The sequence below is a fragment of the Pelodiscus sinensis genome, chromosome 1, assembly GCF_049634645.1.
Source record: "Pelodiscus sinensis isolate JC-2024 chromosome 1, ASM4963464v1, whole genome shotgun sequence".
NCBI lineage: Eukaryota > Metazoa > Chordata > Testudines > Trionychidae > Pelodiscus > Pelodiscus sinensis.
The window spans coordinates 223,145,013-223,164,373 of NC_134711.1; the positions used below are offsets into that span (position 1 = coordinate 223,145,013).

The 19,361-nt window shown below is 46.5% G+C and overlaps 1 protein-coding gene across 1 annotated transcript; it reads right to left on the reverse strand.

Moving 5' to 3' along the window:
• Positions 1 to 723: 723 nt before the first annotated feature.
• On the reverse strand, positions 724 to 18,365 carry LOC102457574 (acetylserotonin O-methyltransferase-like). The gene is made up of 8 exons (XM_006112261.4): positions 18,182 to 18,365; positions 17,093 to 17,267; positions 11,521 to 11,650; positions 8,642 to 8,710; positions 7,982 to 8,100; positions 5,900 to 6,040; positions 3,165 to 3,287; positions 724 to 1,989 (listed from the first exon to the last, which is right to left on the reverse strand). The coding sequence occupies exons 1-8, from the start codon at positions 18,251 to 18,253 to the stop codon at positions 1,778 to 1,780; spliced, it is 1,041 nt and encodes a 346-aa protein (XP_006112323.2). The 5' UTR covers positions 18,254 to 18,365; the 3' UTR covers positions 724 to 1,777.
• Between the last annotated feature and the right edge of the window lie 996 nt (positions 18,366 to 19,361).

The following is a 19,361-nucleotide window of genomic DNA, read 5'->3' on the forward strand; positions in this document are numbered from 1 at the left end:
GGAAGCAGATATAGTAATCAGAATTGCTATGCCTATAAGAAATATTGGACATGGGAGTGTACTGGGCCTTGAAGTACGGATCAGCATGGGTTTTGAGTAGAAGGGAAAACGTGTATTTAGTCGCAGTCGGGGTATTTTTCTTTATTTTGGTTGTTTAAACTTCTCTGTGTGAATCTTTGCCTTCCCTCTCCCACTCACCATTTAAGTTACAGCCCGAAGAACTATGATTCTTTGTATTGTCTATCTGTCCTTTTCTTAGTTGCTCTGTAACACCTAGCAACCAAGTATGATTTATCAAGTATATCTTTTTCTTTGTTAATAAAATCACCTTTTTTAGGGTGATGATTTGATTCGTATGTCCTGGAAGGTAAGAGGTCTGTGTGTGTCCGCCTTGGAGGTCAGCTATCAGAGATACGGTTTGTTTTTCTGTGCTTTTTGCTTCTTCTTTCAAGCTCTTCTGGGGCAAAAGAGCTTGGAATACCCCTGGGAAAGGAATTCAAAGTGTTCCTTCCTGTTTTTTTCAGGGTTAAATCATTTGATGGTTGCAGTTACCCTCCAAAGTCAGTATATCTGTGACTCTGGGGAGTGTTTGTAAGCAGAGCCTAGAGAGGCAAGGTCACTTACGGGCTCCCATCTTCTGCACTAGGAGTGCCAGAGTGGGGCACAGCCCTGCCAGCTTCCTTTACTCTCGATATAGTTTCATGGAATTACACTGACGCCAACTGTATTCAGTACTGTTTATATTTGCCCAGATGGACTGACACTATGCAAAAAGGAGAAAAGCACAAAGGCAGGCAGAACAGATATAATGTCTAATGTAAAGAGTATAAGATTGCCATAGTATTGCTTTCACATGCTACTTCTTGTTAAATGGGTTAATTATTGTATTCCCCCAGTTAGAGTCCAAAGTCAAGCAGGAGTTACATCCTAACTAGATCGTTGATGCCTGTAACAGGGCCTGCCAAACATACTGACCCTTTGAGCACCTCACAGTCTTCAGAATTTCAAGAGCTAGGGTACACCAGAGGGCACACTTGTCAGGGCTTGGAGCATCAGCTCTGCATGATGGGAAGTCTCAGGGCCTCTGCCCCACAGTAGGCGGCTACTGGGGCTCAGGGCTCCAGACCCCTCTTGTTGAAGTGTTGAACCCCAGTAGGCATGTGCCAGTGGATTGAGCTTCAGGACTTCCTATCCCACTGGGCAGAAGTCAGAGGCAGTCTGTGGGAAGGGGACCATGGGGTCAGATGCCCATATAGATTTTTTTAAGGGTTTACTGGCCCCATGCAGGCACAATGTGCTGCCAGGTCCTCTTCTGAATGACAATTTCTGAAGCAGGGAAGTTGGGGGCTATGTCCATGGGAGAGGCAACAGCAAACAGTTGGGAGCTGTAGGGAGAGAAGCTGCTTTTGCTGCTGCGTCTCCTCACGGAGCTAAAGCAGAGACCTCTACTTGCAACTCCCAGCTGTTTGCTGCTGCCTGTCCACACCGAACTAACAGCTCAGAGCTGCAAGAAGAGTCTGGGAGGTGCAGAATTTGCAGTGGGGAATTTGCCGCACTTGAAATGTAAAAGTGTCTCATGTGCCTTGCGAGCTGCAGTTTGGCTACCCCTGCATTGCAGGCTCAACATACAAAATGAGTGACTGTTCTAAGAGTGTCTTATTGCAAAAAGAAAGTGACAGGCTTATCTACGAACTGGGTTCATTCCTGCATTCTAGTAAAATATGATCAGTTCACTGCATGCACACATCTAGCAACAGAGCAGAAAGAAAAGGAAGAATTATTTTCTTCCTAAAATGACATCATAGAGCTTTCCTGTTTTCTTGACTTGCATCTCTCTGAAACCAGCTGCAGTGAGGAGCTTTCTGAACTCACTTGGTGTTCGTTCTTTTCCTTCAGTCTGAACCAACATTATCACAGACAAGAGCAGGGCATCCAAAGGCCCAGTTTTGTCATCATCCACAAGTGATTCAACCAGCAACACTCCGCCACCTTGTGGGACAAAGATATAAAAACACATTGATTTGTCAGAGAAGGACACAAACTTATTTCCCAACTTCATTTTTAGGTCTTTCCATCAGAGATGCCAACTTTGTGGGTGCTCCGGAGCTGGGATTACAGGATGCTTAGCTCCTGCTGGCAGCCCTACAGATCAACTCCTCTCCTCCCTCCCAGTGCCTGAAGCCCACTGTAATCAATTGTTTCATTGACATGCAGATAGTTGTGGGAGGAGCAGGCATGGGGCATGCTCAGGGGAAGAAGCGGAAAGAGGCAGGAAAGAAACAGGGTGGGGCGGGAAGAGGTGGAGAAAGAGTGGGGACTTGGGAGAATGGGTGAGGGAGTGACAGAGCAGGAGTGGAAAGAGACAGAACAAGGTTTGGGATTAAAGGAAGAGGCAAGTGGGGGCAGAGGAGAGACACAAACCTCCCTCTTGCCTGAAAGAAGCTGACACTTTTGATTTCCTTAATCTTAGTGGTCCTCTTTGGATGAAAAAGAAAAAAAAATCACATTATACTGTGATAGTAGTTAACTGTATATCAAGAGGGATTCTATGCACCAGTGGGCTATTATTTCCTGTACTTGCCAGCAGAGAGTGATGGGGAACCTGTTAGTTGTGATTGAAACATTTATTTACTCCAGCTAAAATGAACCAGATGTGTGGTCACTCACCACCTCTGAAAATCATGCTCCTTAGGCCAGAATTTGAAAAGAATTTAGTCATCTAAAAATGGACACCAGTAATTTCCAAAATTTGAATAAGTGCCTATCAACATCCTTAGGCACCCAAATCATTTTAAAAAATCAGACTTTGCCTATCTAAATTGTATGCTCAAACCTACGAACAAAAGACAAAAAATTCAAATTGATCATTATTACTCATGGTCTGAATGAAAAACACTCACATAAAAAGGATATGTATTCATCTGAAGAGGTGGGTTATGCCCACAAAAGCTCATGATGCCATTTACATGTTTTGTTAGGTCTTTAAGGTGCTGCTAGACTCCTTGTGGTTTTTTAATTTTTTTCGATTACATACTAACTCGGTTACCCCTCTGAAGTTTATGTTTCTTGAGTTAGTCTTTCATTAAAATGGCCCTTTAAAACTCTCTGATCCAAACAAATACTTCCTATACATCTCTATTATGCAAAGAGGAAAACATACATACCAGGCTTGCAAACCTTGTGGATTTTTGATAGTAGCTCCAAACACTTGTCATCTGCCCAGTCATGCAGAACCCTCGCCACAATGTACAGGTCAGCCTCTGGAATTGGATCTGTAAAAAAATCTCCTACAAGAAAAAGAAAACAAAGCAAAAAAGAGGCCTGAATGAGCCACCATTTTTAATTCACTATTGCAAAAAGTACCAGCTGGCTCCAAAACTCCTCAAAGGGCTTGCTGGGAAATTACATTATTTTGGCTTGTTGTACTCAAGGCTGATGCTAACCAGTGACTAACACTGAATGGCAAAAATTCTCAGTGCCATAGGCTAGTGTGAAGGGGTTTGTTCATGTTAAGTGTGGAAGAGGTCTGAATAATGTAAGCAGCCAAACATTTAAAACGCATATCTGATTCTTTAGAAAATATTTTAGTGCTTCACAATTTCCCTGAAGAGACAGCAATTAATGTTCAGACAATGCAGTAAATAGAAAGGGATGATGAACCAAACCCAAAATAAATTAATTTTTACTTCCTTGTAGGCCAAGTAAATTTTTAAAAAACCTCCTCTAAACTAGGTGGTACCACAATACAAATTAAGTAAAGTCATAGCACTGTTAGATGGCAAATCTCCCGGTATTGATTTATTGCTGGTGATCCTTATGCCAATTTCACATCCCCCCCCCTCTCTTTTGCCCACTTCACCCATAAAAAACCATCTGTCACACTTCTCTAAGACATCCTACCACTCCTCCTCTTTTCCTCCTTCTTCATTGCTGCGGCTTCTTTCTCTGCCTCTCCCCTGACTCCAGCCCTCTAAAAATGAGCATTTGTTTATTTTTAAATGGTAAAAATAGACACTTAATACCAAGATGTTCCTACTGTTCCTACATTGGTGTGATGGATGATGCTGTATGATTGAGGATAACTACATGTATGATAGCTGGTATCACCATTACATAATTGCAACAAACTTTGTGGAAAGTATATCATGTTGGATATCAATGGAAAAGATACATATGAACAAATATGATTATCCTGATAAATCCGTATATCATTACTGTATCTGAAGTTACGATGTTGTCTATGTATTTCCATCTCAAATGTGTTTGTTTTTGGGGTGATGCCACATTGTTGTTTACATGCAATCTCAACACCCCATTGTGGATGGACTATACAGGTGTTGAAGCGCTATTAGAAAGCATCAACTGAGGATGCCTCAGATAGCAAGGAATCAATAGCAACTACGGAGTGATGGGGACATCTGACCTAAAAATCCATCTTGGCCAGTAACTCCCCATTCATCTGTACTGTGGGCTTGGTTTGGAACAGTGCACATGGCAGAAGGTAAAAGTTACAGCTTCATTCCTGCTCCAAGCTTTTCTGAACTGTGGATTTATCACAGAAAGCGTATTCTGAATTAGGGACTGAGGCCCTTCCAAGCTTTTGGAATTTAACCTAAGGGACTTCTGCAAATCAGCCGACTATTACATCAAATCTACAAACCTTATCTTGGGACATGGCAATTGTTTGTTATGTATCTATCTTTTACCTATTTTAGAATTCTCTTCTGTATTTTAATAAACTCTTAGTTATTTTACTAAAGATTGGCAGCATGATTCTGGTAAGATGTGAAATATTTATTTCCCTGGGATAAGAATCCTTTGACATTGAGGTGTTTGGTGAATTGTATGATGAACTGGATTACTCTCAGGCTATGCCTACACTGCCATTTTTTTTTGAAGAAGAAGAAGATGTGCAAATCGCACACTCATTTGTATATCTTCTGCCAATCCTTTTTGTGGAAGAGGATTTTCTGCTAAAAAACCCCATGTAGAAGGGGGCTATTTGTTGGGGAAAAAAAACCTTTTGTGCAAGATCCTGTAAACCTCATTTTTTGAGGAATAAGGGATCTTGCACAAAAGGCTGGGTTTTTTTCTGACAAATGACCCTGTCTACACAAGGCTTTTTAGCAGCAAAACCTCTTCTGCAAAAAGGATCGGCAGAAGATATGCAAATGAGAGCACAATTTGCATATCTTCTTCCGAAAAAAAATGGCAGTGTAGACATAGCCTCACTGACCTCTCACCATACAAGATCTCAGAGGGGTAGCCGTGTTAGTAACTTTTGAAACAACGAGTACATGCCTCTCCTTGCACAAGATCTGTTTCTCTGGACTGGGGATCAGAGGGCTGGAATGCTTAAGGGGACTGCATATTTTGGCTTCTTGTTAATCCGTGTGATATAATTGTTTGTTACCACATTGGTGAATTTAATTAAAGAAGAAATAAAGAGGAAACCAGCAGTCAGTGGGTCACATTTATATATACAGGATCCAACAGCATTTATCCCTTCAAATGTAACATGCATATCCATACGTATCTTTGTGCCCAGTCACATTGCACTAGCCTACACAACCTCCAGTTTGCAACAATTTAGTACACTTTTGGATTGCCCACAACTGTCCAGTGATACCACACACACCCTGCAAGACACGGAAAGGGCATGGAAAGACACAGAATGAAGTCTGGGGTTTTTTTTCTGTTTATGTTGTTTTTTAAAAGGGATGCTCTTCAAGACATTGGCATGTACTTTCAATCTTGAAAACTTATTGCTTAACTTTCCCCAGGCGAGTAATCAAATTCAAATGGTGTACATTCCTCATTATACTAAGGTATCAAGAAATATAGTCCCTTCAGCACATTTTTCATGCATGTGGACACACCCAACATGAATCAAGCTTACCTCCATGGAAAGTGATCCGACTTTCCTCCGGGGTCACAAAATGCTCCTTTGCCAATTGTACCACTTTAGGTAGGTCATAAATTGTGACTGTAGAATTTGGGTACAAAGAAATACATTCCCGGGCCAAACCGCCTGCACCTCCTTATAATGAAAGTAAAACAGATGGTAAATGCTCAAATATAACAATGCTGGTCATTTCCATCTAATAAACGTAGACTCCAATGAACTCAGACTCATGATACTTTGTGAGATAGATTAATGTTAGTATTCATTTTTACAGAAGGAGAAACTGAAGTAGTACGGAGTTAACTGATGGTCTCTCAGTCTATCTCTATCTTCTCTGGAATAACACTCAATTTTCCTGGCTCCCAGTCCTGTGAACTAACAACTGCACTATAAAGGGTATTGTTTTAAAATCACACAGCATGATGCACCTGCAGCTGGCTGGAAACTTCTAAAGAAGAGCTGTTTTTCTTTCAAAAAATGACCATTTTGAATAAAAAAAATTGTGAAATATTCAAATTGTTACTGAAAGTTTATTTCACTGAAAGCCTGTGTTTTGTTTTTTCTTTACAAAAGTGGTCATTTTGAATATGAAAATTTTGTGTGATGTTGACTTTTTCTAAGTTTTAATTTTCATGACATTTTATGACTTTTTAAATAAAAGGTAACTAAATATTTTTTATAAAAACTTCTATTTTGGAAAAGAGGAAATATACACTGCCATTTCAGTGATTTGCATAAAATATGAGAATTTTTTTTAAAATAACATTTCCTCTGTTTGAACACTGCAAAATAGAAATGTCAATTTTTTATAAAAGTATTCTAAAAAAATTTTCAACCAGCAGTAGATGAACCTAAAATCCAAAGTACAAGTAACGTACAATAGATATTTCCCTTAGGTAAAATTGACTAACCATTCTTCTGTTTTAAAGCTCCCATCTTCAATCAGTCATAAAGGAAGTCATAAAGTACAATAACAACACTTAGCCTCTTATATGGTGCTATTAAACTAATTGATCACAGAGCACCCCATTGGCCTTAAAATAGATGAGTTTTATGCTATCAATCTATAAATATCAAAGCACTTCACAAAGAAGAAACATCTCATTATCTCCATTTTACAGATGGAAAAACAGAGTTCCAAAGAGGGAATATGACTTGCTTAAAGTTATCCAGCAGGCCAATGGCAGAGCTAGGATAGAACCCCACTCTCCTGCGTCCCAGCATGATCAAAATCAGCACAGTGGCTGCAGCAATGTGCTAGAACTCTCGGTTTTTCCCTACAAGCTGACTTTGAAAAGCTCATGCCTCTACCGATTGGACTTACATCAAAGCAAGGTCTTTGTATATAGGAAATGCCACTCTGAGCCATAAGCAAAATAACTTAATTGTTAAAAACAGGAAAGATACACATCCAGTAGTCGTCATTCCAATAGTTGCCATATTGACTTTGTTAAGGGTTAGGTTTCAGCCAATTTGAGAGTCTATATGTGTTGCCATGAGGGATCTACAGGCTGTTCTAATGCAATGCACAGCTCCAACAGAAAAGCGTCATCAATGTTAGTTAGAAAACCATAAATAAGGCCATTGCAAGAGAAAATAACATACAAGCTATTGAAAGGCTTTACAGGGGAGAAGGGAGAACAGATTAACCAGGCCTGATTTATGCCATCCGTATTTTAGAAACATAGGAGAGCAAAACAGCCAGGCAGAAGTAGAAATGGAGATTATGTGATGCTATAAATTCTGACGGGATTAAGACATAGAATTGTAAAACTGTTTGGGATAAGAAGTATATAGACAATTCATCAACCTAAGTCACTGAATGAAATGAAAAATGGACTGGAAGCTGCTATTTAGATATATGTACTTCAGGCTGAGCAAAACATTCCACTTTATAATTCTTTTATCATTTTCATGTTTTGTACAATTTTGGCTCACAAAGGACAATGCTTCCCTTGTGATTGATCCTGGCCATGAAGTCTGCCCTGTTTTTCCACTACTTATACAGGCTGTAGAATGAGGGCAGTATTTATCCAGAGATTATAAAAGACACTTCAAAGTTCTGATGACACTTACCTCCAAGATCACAAATGACAGTGAAAGGTGAAAGGTCAAATGCAGAAATCATGTCTCTACCACATACACTCCAAAATGCATTCAAGAAATGGGTGACTTTTATCATCTCTTCTTCTGATCTAGTCATTTGAAGGAACATGTTTTGTAACACCAGTAAGTTATGAATGAATTGTTGGCTAGCATCACATAATGCTTTTTTTTAGATGAAAATAATGTATTAAACTCTGCCAGCATGCAGAAAGGTCTATTTTGACCACCATTAAAATTAATTTACCTTAATAAGTATTCAAAATATTAAGAATAAATCCACTATTTCATATCCCTATGTTTTAATGACATTTACTGAAGAAAAAGTCTGCTATATTTATCATTGAGTAATGTGTTAAACTGATGGGCCCCCAGATGTTTCATTGAACATTATACTTGCTATTGTACATAGCAAATTTCTCATGCTAGGTTGTTGGTAAGAACTTGATGGTTACATATCAAAGTGACAAACATGTTATATATACCAGAGACCCTCAACACTGGATACCATTGAACGGAGGGGTTTTCATGTGACTAGGGCTAGGCATCACAGTTCACAAAGGGGTAATACAAAATACAGAAGGCATTCATATTAAAAAAGCATAAAGTTCTCAACACCAAATTGATCATTACCTGTAGAGAACCTCGAAAAGATCTTCTGATGAAATGCCAAATGCTCGCTTGTACTGCTTTTTTCCCTCCCTTAAAGAAAAAAACAGTGTACTTGTGTTGTAACACTTTAGCGCATGTCTACCCTAGAAAATTATTTTGAAATAATAACTCCTGAAATAATAATTTTGAAATAGAGCATCCACACTACAAGGCTGTATCAAACTAGCTCAGAATTATTTTGAAATAGCGCGTCCACACTGATTGGTGCCTGAATCGGATTTAAAGCCCCTGAAAGCACTCTGGTAAGGGCATTAGGAATGCAGGCACTTCCTGTGGCTGCTTGCTGAGGCTAGCTCAGACATGTGCTTACAGGGGCTTCTCTTTACAACCGCCTCTCACATACCGCTCCTCCACTGCCCACCCCTAGTGGGACACCAAATTCACGCCATGTGCTCTGGTTGTCCTTGTGGATGCCACAGCACTTTCAGCATGGGGACGGAGCTGCTGCAAAGCAGTGCCAGGCTCATGGTCTTTGTGCTGCCCCTCATGGTGCAGTACATCCAAACTGCCCACAGGGTGCTTCAGCACGACGATGACCACCCTGTACCATAGAACCCCTTCGCCCAGTCCCTGGTGTTTCTGCTGCATCAAATGAACCTCAATCCCCAGCACACTGTGGAACGCCACTTCTGGTGGAAGGAGACCAATTCTGACTAGTGGGACTGCATCGTCATGGAGCAGTGGAATAACCAACAATGGCGCCAGAACTTCTGCATGCAGAAGGCCATCTTCCTGGAGCTCTGCAAATGGCTCATTCCTGCCCTCAGGTCAGGGCCGGCTCTAGGTTTTTTACTGCCCCAAGCAAAAGAATTTTTGGCCGCCCTTCCCCCCCCCCCCCTTTGTCCCACTGCTGCAAGACAAGCCCTGAGGAGGAAAGTGCCCCTTTCACCTTGCAGCTCTTTGACTCCCACACGCCATCCAGCCAAACCCAGCCTACGTCCTGTGTGTGGAGGGGAGACATCCTGACCCACCCCACCCACTCACTGAACCCAGATTCCACCTTCTCTCCCCTCCCAGGCAAACCCGACCCCTCAGTGACCGGACCCAGTCTGCCCTCTCTTCTGTCCCCCACCTAATCCACCTTGAGCCATCTCTTCCCTCCCAGCCAAACCCGATCTCCCCCACTGAACCCAGCCTGCTCCCCTCTCCTACCTACCCCCACTGACCGAACTCTGTCTCCTTTCCCTCTCCCCGCCAAACCATCGTGTCCCTTCCCGCCGGCACGTGCAGAAAGGTTGGACCACCCTGGGGGTGGGGTGAAACTGGCATGCGTCCCCCTGGGGATGCATGCGGACACAGTCAGGAAAGGTAACGAGCAAGGCCAGGGACACCTCTCTCCCTCCTCCGCCCAAATCTCTGAGCCGGGGCAGGCGAGGCCCCCTCCAGTGGCTCCTCAGCACCAGACCAACTAGATCAGGCTGCAAAGTAGCTCTCCCCTCCCCACAACCTAGGTGCCTCTGCTTGAATCATCCTGGCCCGGATAGGGCCTTCCTTCTGCCCGGCCCCACTAAGGCTGCAGCTCTCCCTTCCCTCTGCAACCAGCATTGAGGTAGAGAAAAGGTGGGAGAGAGTCGCCCCCCATTTGCCAATATGTGCAACTTCCCTCCGCCACACCCCACCCCCACACACTCCTGCAAACACCTTGGCCAAGGATGCCTGCTCTGGCCGGAGGGGTAACTAGTAAGCGTGAAGCAGGCAGAGAGATGACCAAAGGCACCTGGCTCGCAGCGTGGTCCCTGGCTGCAGTGACCGGGGCTGCCCCTTGCCTGGCCCCAGTTCGCTCTGTGCAGCCTGCCCTGCACAGCCCGGGGAGAGTGGCTCGCCCATCAGGGCCGTAGCACTCTGGCGCCGCTGCTGTTCTCAAAGCCTGTGGTGCACCCCACTGCACGTCAGGCTGCGCTGGCTGGTGCCAGTCAGAGGAGCGCGAACTATCCCTGGGCACCGGAGTCTGCTTCATGGGAGGTTCCCTTGGGCATTTCCTGCTCCGTGGCTGCTGGGTGCTGGGTGCTGGGCAGCGGCAGCTGCACTGGGAAGGCGACTGGAGTGGCGCATGGCCAGCACTCCTGCCGGGGCTGCCCCGCCGTGCCCCTCCACAACGCCCTCTCGCACTAACTAGTGGCACACTTTTCTTCCCAGTGCCGAGGGAAGGCAGCGAGGCAGCCCCGGAACCAGGATGTCATGGCGCCTCAGCCATCACTGCGGGGCTGCGAGTGTGACTTGCCCCGTGCACCCTGACTGCGGAGGGTGGCTCGCTGCTGGCCCACCACATGCTCTGCTGCGCCGTCCATTGCCTTGGGCGGCCACAGGCAGGCTCGCGTCGGATTGTAAGAGTCAGGAGTTCAGGAGTTCTCCAGCCAGCATCTCTCAGGGGCAGCCAGAATGCTGCCCCTTGCAATGTGCCACCCCAAGCATGTGCTTGGTTTGCTGGTGCCTAGAGCCAGCCCTGCCTCAGATGATACAACACCCGGCTGAGACCTGCCAACCCCCTGCAGAAGAGCATCACCATTGCCCTGTGGAATCTCACCATGCCAGTACTGGTACTGCTCCGGCAGGAACCAGTTCAGCATGGGGAAATCCACCATCAGGTCTGTGCTCATGCAGGTTTCCTGAATCTGCAGTGAATCCATCAACTGAAGCACTAGCAAACACGCGCACATATAATAGTGATACTTAGCACATCAACACACTCCTGAAACTGTTACTAGTCCGTATCTTCATTTTCTCTTCCTTCCCCAGAGACGCACCTCTTCCTGGGCAAGTTCATAGATGTAGCAATGTACTTTATTGCAATGGGTGTTGGCGCATGTATTGTACACAAACGTAAGATTTCTTCTCCTTACCTCACAGCATCTGTCAGGTAGTGACAGCACAGATAGTTGGTTTTGGAGTAGTACATAAAATGATGATACTGAGACTTGGGACTTGCTTTTCCAAGATAGAGGTTGGAAAGCTCTGTGTTCCTGTAAAAGGCTAAAAGGAAAAAGGTTGGTGAATTGACAACCATCAATCCAGTCACTGCGCAAAGCCTGTTGTACAGCACAATCGTTGTAACAAGAGCAAGCTGTAGAAAGGCAAAAAAGCAGGAAAGAAACAGCAGGATATTCCCCACTCGAAGTAGACCGAAGGGCCCAGGAGCACACATGCCCAGCATACAACCTCTACCTGTCAATTCCTGCAAGAAGTGGAGTGAGAGATTCCAGGATGTCAAAAATGCACCCATCGCCACCAACACATCTTTTGTGAAAGAGCAAAAGGAAATTGTATCAGGCACACAGCAACCATAGCATCTCCTTCCACTGGTTTTTTAGTGTATGTGCATCTTATTTCATCAATAATGTCAAACATCCCAGTCTTTTTCTGCCCAGTGTGGAAAGCAATAGGGAGAGTTAAGACCCCAGAAAATAACACCACCCATTACCCCTAACTTGAATAGCTCAGGGTATGTCTACACTACAGTGCAAATTCGAACTAACTTAATTTGAATTAGTTAATTCGAACTAAGCTAATTCGAACTAGTGCATCTAGACTAAAAAATTAGTTCAAATTAGCATTTTGCTAATTCGAACTAGCATGTCCACACTGAGTGGACCCTGAACTGAGGTTAAGGATGGCCGGAAGCAGTGCCGGCAGGGCATCAGATTAGGACTTAGAGTGTGCAGCTGCTGCCTCAGGCTAGCCGAGGGCTGTGCTTAAAGGGACCCGATCCCCACCCCGGACAGACAGTTCTCAGGGGTTCCCCACTTGAAAAGCAGTCCTGGCTTGGAGTGCCCTGAGTGCCCACACTCGGCACATCACAGCACTCGGCCATCAGCCCGGCTGCACTTACCGTGGGCTGCCATCCGGAGGGGGGTCAATCAAGGGGCTTCAGGAGAGCTTCCACCCCCAGAAGCCCGCAGAGCCACCCCAGTCCTCCCCATCAGGGGCTCGTACCCCATTCCTCTCTCACCTCCTTCCACTTACCCCTACCTAGCCCCCCTCCTGATGTACAAAATAAAGGACACGGGTGTTCAAAAATAGAAACTCTCTTTATTGAACAAAACTCAGGGAGACTGGGAAAAGGAGGTGGGGAAGAGAGAGGGTGGGAGAGGGGAGGGCAACTACAATATCAGGGGTTTGGAACAGGTCCCATATGAAGAAAGGCTAAAGAGACTGGGACTTCTCAGCTTAGAAAAGAGGAGACTAAGGGGGGATATGATAGAGGTCTATAAAAGCATGAGTGGTGTGGAGAGGGTGCATGAAGAAAAGTTCTTCATTAGTTCCCATAATAGAAGGACTAGAGGACACCAAATGAAATGAATGGGTAGCAGGCTTCAAACTAATAACAGAAAGTTCTTCTTCACAAAGCAAATAGTCAACCTGTGGAACTCCTTGCTGCAGGAGGCTGTGAAGGCTACAACTAAAACAGAGTTTAAAGAGAAATGAGATAAAGTAATGGAGGTTGGGTCCATGGAGTGCTATTAGCCAGGGGGTAGAAATGGTGTCCCTGGCCTCTGTTTGTGGAAGGCTGGAGATGGATGGCACGAGACAAATGGCTTGGTCATTGTCTTCAACCATCCCCTCCAGGGTCCCTAGTGCTGGCCGCTGTTGACAGACAGGCTACTGGGCTAGATGGACCTTTGGTCTGACCCAGGACGGCCATTCTAAGCACAGGGCTCAGGGTCGGGGGTCTCAGTGGACCACCTTGATTTTCATGCACACCTGCTCCTGGGTGGCCAGGCTGGCAGCTATCCTGCCCTAGACGGCCACTTTCCTGTGCCTAGTGCAGAGGTCGTGGATGAGGTCCACGATGTCCGCACTAGACCAGGTGGGCGCCCGCCTCTTGCGGACCCAGGCAGGCTCCCGGGAGCCGCCAGCCTGGTCCCGGGAAGAGGGGGAGGGCTGCGTGGCAGCGGGTGGCTGGCTCGAGCCGTACCAGGTGCAGGGTCTGCTGGCTGAGTGCTGGCAGGCTTGCACCTGGCACGGGCACCGTAGCCAGCCCATGCCCCTTTAAGGGCTCCGGGGCCGGGAGGGGGGCAGACGAGTTTCCCTGGTGTTGGCCAGAGTGGCCACCAGGGAAAGCTGGGGAGGGCTAGCCTCCCACTAGTTCGAATTAAGTGGCTACACAGCCCTTAATTCGAACTAGCTAATTCGAACTAGGCATTAGTCCTCGTAAAATGAGGTTTACCTATTTCGAATTAAGCGCTCCGCTAGTTCGAATTAAGTTCGAGCTAGTGGAGCGCTAGTGTAGCACCTATCAAAGTTAATTTGAACTAATGTCTGTTAGTTCGAATTAACTTTGTAGTGTAGACAAACCCTCAGAGACTTCTGAGGCCATCTCCTGCTACTGCATCTCAGTATTCTCTCTGGCTGACTATGGAAGATATCTCACAGATGCAGAGTTCTGGGAACTTACTGTGCTGTTGGTCTTTAATGACAGAAATATGGGTGGGTATAGAATGTGTTATATCTAGTGTAGCATAGGCAAACACCCACTGAATTCAATGAGAGCCAGATTAGCCTATAAATCTATTCCTCAATCGTGTGTGATAGGAAGACGGGCTTATGGGAAGTTCCATGAGAATCTGTGTGTATGTGTGTCTGTACACCGAGCCACAGAGAAGATCCATCTTCTGAAGCATCCAGCTCTGTTTCCATTAGCAGGGTGAATGCTGCCTTGTTTGTGTTCTGCAGCTGGCTGGCTGCCATGGAAAGGATGTACGTGGCTTCAGAAGCCACAGATTTCTCATGGCTTGTCCACATGGTGAAATGGACTGGAATAGCTGTTTGGTAAGAGCTCTTGAAGAGGATGCCTAGCATGTATGCTGTTTCAGGAGGCACCGCCTTTCTGCCTAGGATACCTGCTGCCCCTGCTCCCCATGTGGACAGTTTGATTTAATCCATTTTGGAAGTGGGTTAAGATAAACTGAATCAAACCAAATCTTATTCCTGAATAAGAGTATCCACATAGAAACTAGGACTTTAAATTCACATTCCCAAATTCCAAAAAATGTTTCTATGTAGATGTGGCCTAAGAGAAGACAAGATACAGATTGGTTCTCCCTGGTTCAGCACCCTCAGGATTTTGCCAGATGAGGGGAGGTCATTTCTGCCCCCCTGCTACTGACTTCCCAGCCCAGCTCTGCTCTTGGTCTGGCCTCCCAGTGGGCTCTCCACTTGTGATCACTCCCTGCAATGACAGCCCATGGTACAGGTGTTATGGCAGCACCGGTCCCATCAGCCGGCAACCCACAGCCAAGGCACCCCTTCTCTCCCTGCAGACTGCTGCTCAGCCACCAGGGTTCTCAACCCTGCCAGCCCTATTGGGGAAGTGCCTGCCCTGCTGCCAAGGCTCCTGGCCCCACAGGAGCAAACTGCTGCCCCGCTAGAGCCCGCTGGTGTTCCAGCTGCCCTGACATGGGTTCATTCAGATTCCCGCAGCAGGACCTCTGGCCACTGGCCTCGCTGCAGCCAGCCTGGCTGGGTTCCTGGCCTCTGCAGGACTCCTGCCTCTGGTCCTCCACTGGGTCTCTCTGGTCCAGCAGCAGCCGTGGTCATGCTGGACCATGGATGTTGCTGGACCAGGGAGTCCCAGTTGAGAGAGGTTCGACCTCTATTTGAAGCAGCCACTCTTCTTGGATGTGAATTAGAGCAGCCCTCCTGCTATGTAAACGCACACAATAAACACACTCTTTAGGGCCCGGTATGACAATGCATTTGTATTCACCCATCAAATGCTGCCTGATTCCCAAAGGGAGAACCCCTACCAATGATGGAAGGACTGTGGAGAGATTCGCCTGAGAGACTGAAAGCTGGGGGTGTGTGCTCAAGGAGGAGCAATTGAGGGCAGTGATTGTGAAGTAGGTTGTATGCAGGGGCCTGGCCTGAAGGCTGACTACATTTGTCATTGACTTAGAAACTCCTCTCAAAACAACATTTCTATGTTTCCTATGTTTAACACACACCATTTTTTAAAACCAATGTCCTTGTTTGCTTAAAGTACTCTATTATTGCTTCTGTCAGCAAGATGTGTGAGTGGAATTTACAGAAAGATCCACTAATCTTTGCTGCATTTGGAATACAACAGCTTAGGAAGTGTGGATTGATACTGTATCTGGTACAGTCGTTTCCTGCTCGCTATGGGGGTTTCTCTTCATTTCTGCATGTCAAATATTGTATTGACGGCACAAGTCAGGCTGAAAGCAGAAAACACATAGTAAAGAAGTTTCTTTCTATACATAGGGTTTGCTTTCAGGGTTCCTTTGTCTGAATTAAGGATGTTAAAGACTAGTCGACTATTCAGTAAGCATTTGCTTATCCGATAGTCTTTTGGCTAGTCAACTAGTCGATATCGCCCCCACTTGCTGCCTCTGTAAAATAGAGGCAGCAAAGTTGGGGGGAAGGGGTACTTCAAAGTGGCAGCGCTGCCACTTTTGAACCCCAAGGTGGCCACTGCACAGCTGATCTGTGGCTACTGAACAGCTGAAATGCCATCTCTGCGCCATTCAAAGGGGGAGCCATAGAACCCGGGTTCAGCTGTAGACTCCCCAGCTGACCCCAGGCTCCATGGCTGCCCCTTTGAATTGCGCAGAGGCAGCGTTTTAAAGGAGCTGACTGCTGCACAGCTGATCCGTGGCACACAGCTATGAGCCTGGGGTCATCTGGAAAGTCTACAGCTGACCCCAGGTTCTGGGGAATTGCCACGAGAAATCTGGGGTCAGCTGAAGACTCCCCAGCTAACCCGGGGCTTCTAGCGGCACGCTGCGTAGCATGGAGCCCGGGGTCAGCGGAGGACTCTGAGTCTCCCTCTGACTTCGGGCTCCATGGCTTTGAAATGCACAAGTAGACATCACACTGTAGAGATCAGAACCATCTGTCAGTGTAAACAGGCATAGCTTTGCCAAATTCTATGAAGTTTAAGCAATTGATACCAGCTGTGGATCTGACCTCCTATCTTTAGATTGAGAAATCTGAGCCTGCCCTTAAATAAATAAAGACAATTGACATACAAATAAAAACAAAACTGGCCAAGTGAGCAGAAGATTTTAAAGAAGTAAAAATTGATGTAACTAATATTTTATGTTGGCCTCCACTCTATATGTTCTTTATATATTTTACAACACTCTTCGATACCCTTACAGCTGCTTGGATTCAAACTCATTTACACATGAGTAATCAAAATTGATTGTGAGTTTGGTCCACTGAGTTAAAGAGATTATTAGGAGAGGCAGAAAAGTGGCTGTGCATTTGTTTCAATCTCCCACTCCTACCCAAATTCAGGTTTTGTAAATCTCCTGCACTGAGATTTTTCAAATCACACAGTCTCTCATCTCTCATTCTGGCATTATTTACTTTTAACATGATCACTCAGTCTCACACAGGCTATTTAAACCCAACAGTGATTTAATCACTAGTCTCCCTTCCTGATAATATTACCTCTTTCACTTTTCATTTCTACTGCCAGGAGCTTTAACCCAACACAGGCTTCAAGTAACCGTTCCATTCCATATGCACTGGTGCCCAAACGTTCAGCAATGACATCTGAAGGCAGGGGCCCTTCTGACTCCAGCAGGAGGTCAAAGACTCCCAGTTCGCAGGCAGTGGTCATAATCTGAAAGCAAAAGGGAATGTTGTGGAGCAGAGCAAGAGAAAGTGGAGACCCGGGTGTGACGGGCTGGAGCAACCCCGTCACTCGCACATGCCAGGGCCCGCGGGCGCTAGCGGAGAGCCGGACGGATTAGCCTCAATTGCGCTGCCGCACTTGGAAGACGGGGAGTGGACGCATCATCAGGACGTGCCCGGGACACCTGCTGAGGTCACCGGTGCGATGGGGAAGAGCCGGGCGGGGCACCCGGACGGAACAGGGACTGGCAGATGGCACGGGGGATATAAGGAGGCCAGATGCGAGGGGCCGGGGGGAGCTCGCCGGGGAAGGTAACCAGGAGCGAGGTGGGGGCGCGCGCGCTGGCAATGAAGGTCCGGTGAGGGAGGTGATAGAAATGTAGCCGTGTTAGTCTGGTGTAGCTGAAGCAAAATGCAGGACAATGTAGCACTTTAAAGACTCACAAGATGGTTTATTAGGTGATGAGCTTTCGTGGGCCAGACCCACTTCCTCAGATCAAATAGTGGAAGAAAATTGTCACAACCATATATACCAAAGGATACAATTAAAAAAAATGAACAGATATGAAAAGGGAGGGGTAGACACCCAACCCACGCCGAGAGCTTGAGGCACGAAGGAAGAACTCACCGGCGGGGTGGTAGCGACCCAGGGAGGGGTCGCGGAGCCCGTGAGCAGGTGCGTTTAGGGGTAACCCCCCCCTTCTACCATCGGGAGCTGAGCTCCTGGTGTTAGGGCCCTGGGTTGGGGTCCAGAGTGAGGGCAGGCCCGGACCCCTCACCCCGCCTGGAAGGGCGAGAATCGTTTGGCTGGCATCACCAGAGGCGTCCCAAGAGAATACCTTGTGACACCGGGACCAACTGATAAGTTTTAATGTAATTTCCCAGCAATATCTGTCGTCTTACCTTTGTGAGCAAAAACCCACTGTTGTATTGAAATAAGAGCTGAGGATAGTCAAGGTCTTGTGTGGAGCTCATTTTTCTTCAGCACTCAAGGGAGATCCTCCTGCCTTTGCTGTTTCAGTAAAACTTGTTCCCGCAACTACAGCTCACACTGGGTAGCTCACTTAAATTGGTCAGGGACAGTACAAGCCTTTTATGGAACAGGGAATGGGGCTGTCTTCAAGATGCCTTGCCCCTCTCTGTAGTCCCACCCCACTTCCTCCTGTTCCCTCCAAGGCCTCAGCCTGGAATCTGTAGCCACCGCCAAGTAGTTGCTTGCAGATGGAACAGCTGCTGGGCAGATTGGGGGAAGGGAGCAGTCGGGCAGCAGCTGTTGTCAGGCATCTTTGCCCCCTACCTGGGATTAGTCCTTAACTGTTGCTGGAAGTGGGCACTTGGGAAGCGGCCGCTGCTTTTTTTCCTCCACTTTCAAAGCCACTTTGTCACTTTCAGTGCTCCAGAAATTGTTTTGCTTTATATAAATGAGTGTTACAATACTTTTATCCAGGGGTGAAAGTAAGTTTTACACATTCTGTCCTATCACAAACAGCCCCTAAAGGTGAGGGATGTTGGCCATACAACAGAACCTGTCAGAAATGTGGGATGGAGTGTGGGGAACTTAGGACAGAGGGTTTGGGTGTGGGTGGGTGCAGGACTTAGGGCTGGGGCTGCAGGAGTCAAGGTTGGGGTGCATGAGGGCTCAGGTTAGGGGGTATGAGGAAGAGGCTCAGGGCAGGGGGTTTGGAAGTGCAGGAGTCAGGGCTGGGGTTGGGAATCAGGAATCAAGGTTGAGGTATATGAGGACGGGGCTCAGGGCAGGGGGGATATGAGGAGCAGGGTTTGGGGTGGAGGTGCAGGAGGCAAGGTTGGGGTGTATTAGGTGGGGGCTCAGGGTAGGGGTTTTGGAGGGTACAGGGGTCAGAGCTGGAAATGGGGATTCAGGAGTCAAGGTTGGGGTGTACAAAGAGGGGGCTCAGGACAGGGAGTTAGGGTATGTCTACACTACCCTCCTAGTTCAAACTAGGAGGGTAATGTATGCATACCGCACTTGCTAATGAAGCCCGGGATTTGACTTTCCCGGGCTTCATTAGCATAAGCGGGGAGCCGCCATTTTTAAATCCCCACTGCTTCGAACCCCGTGTAG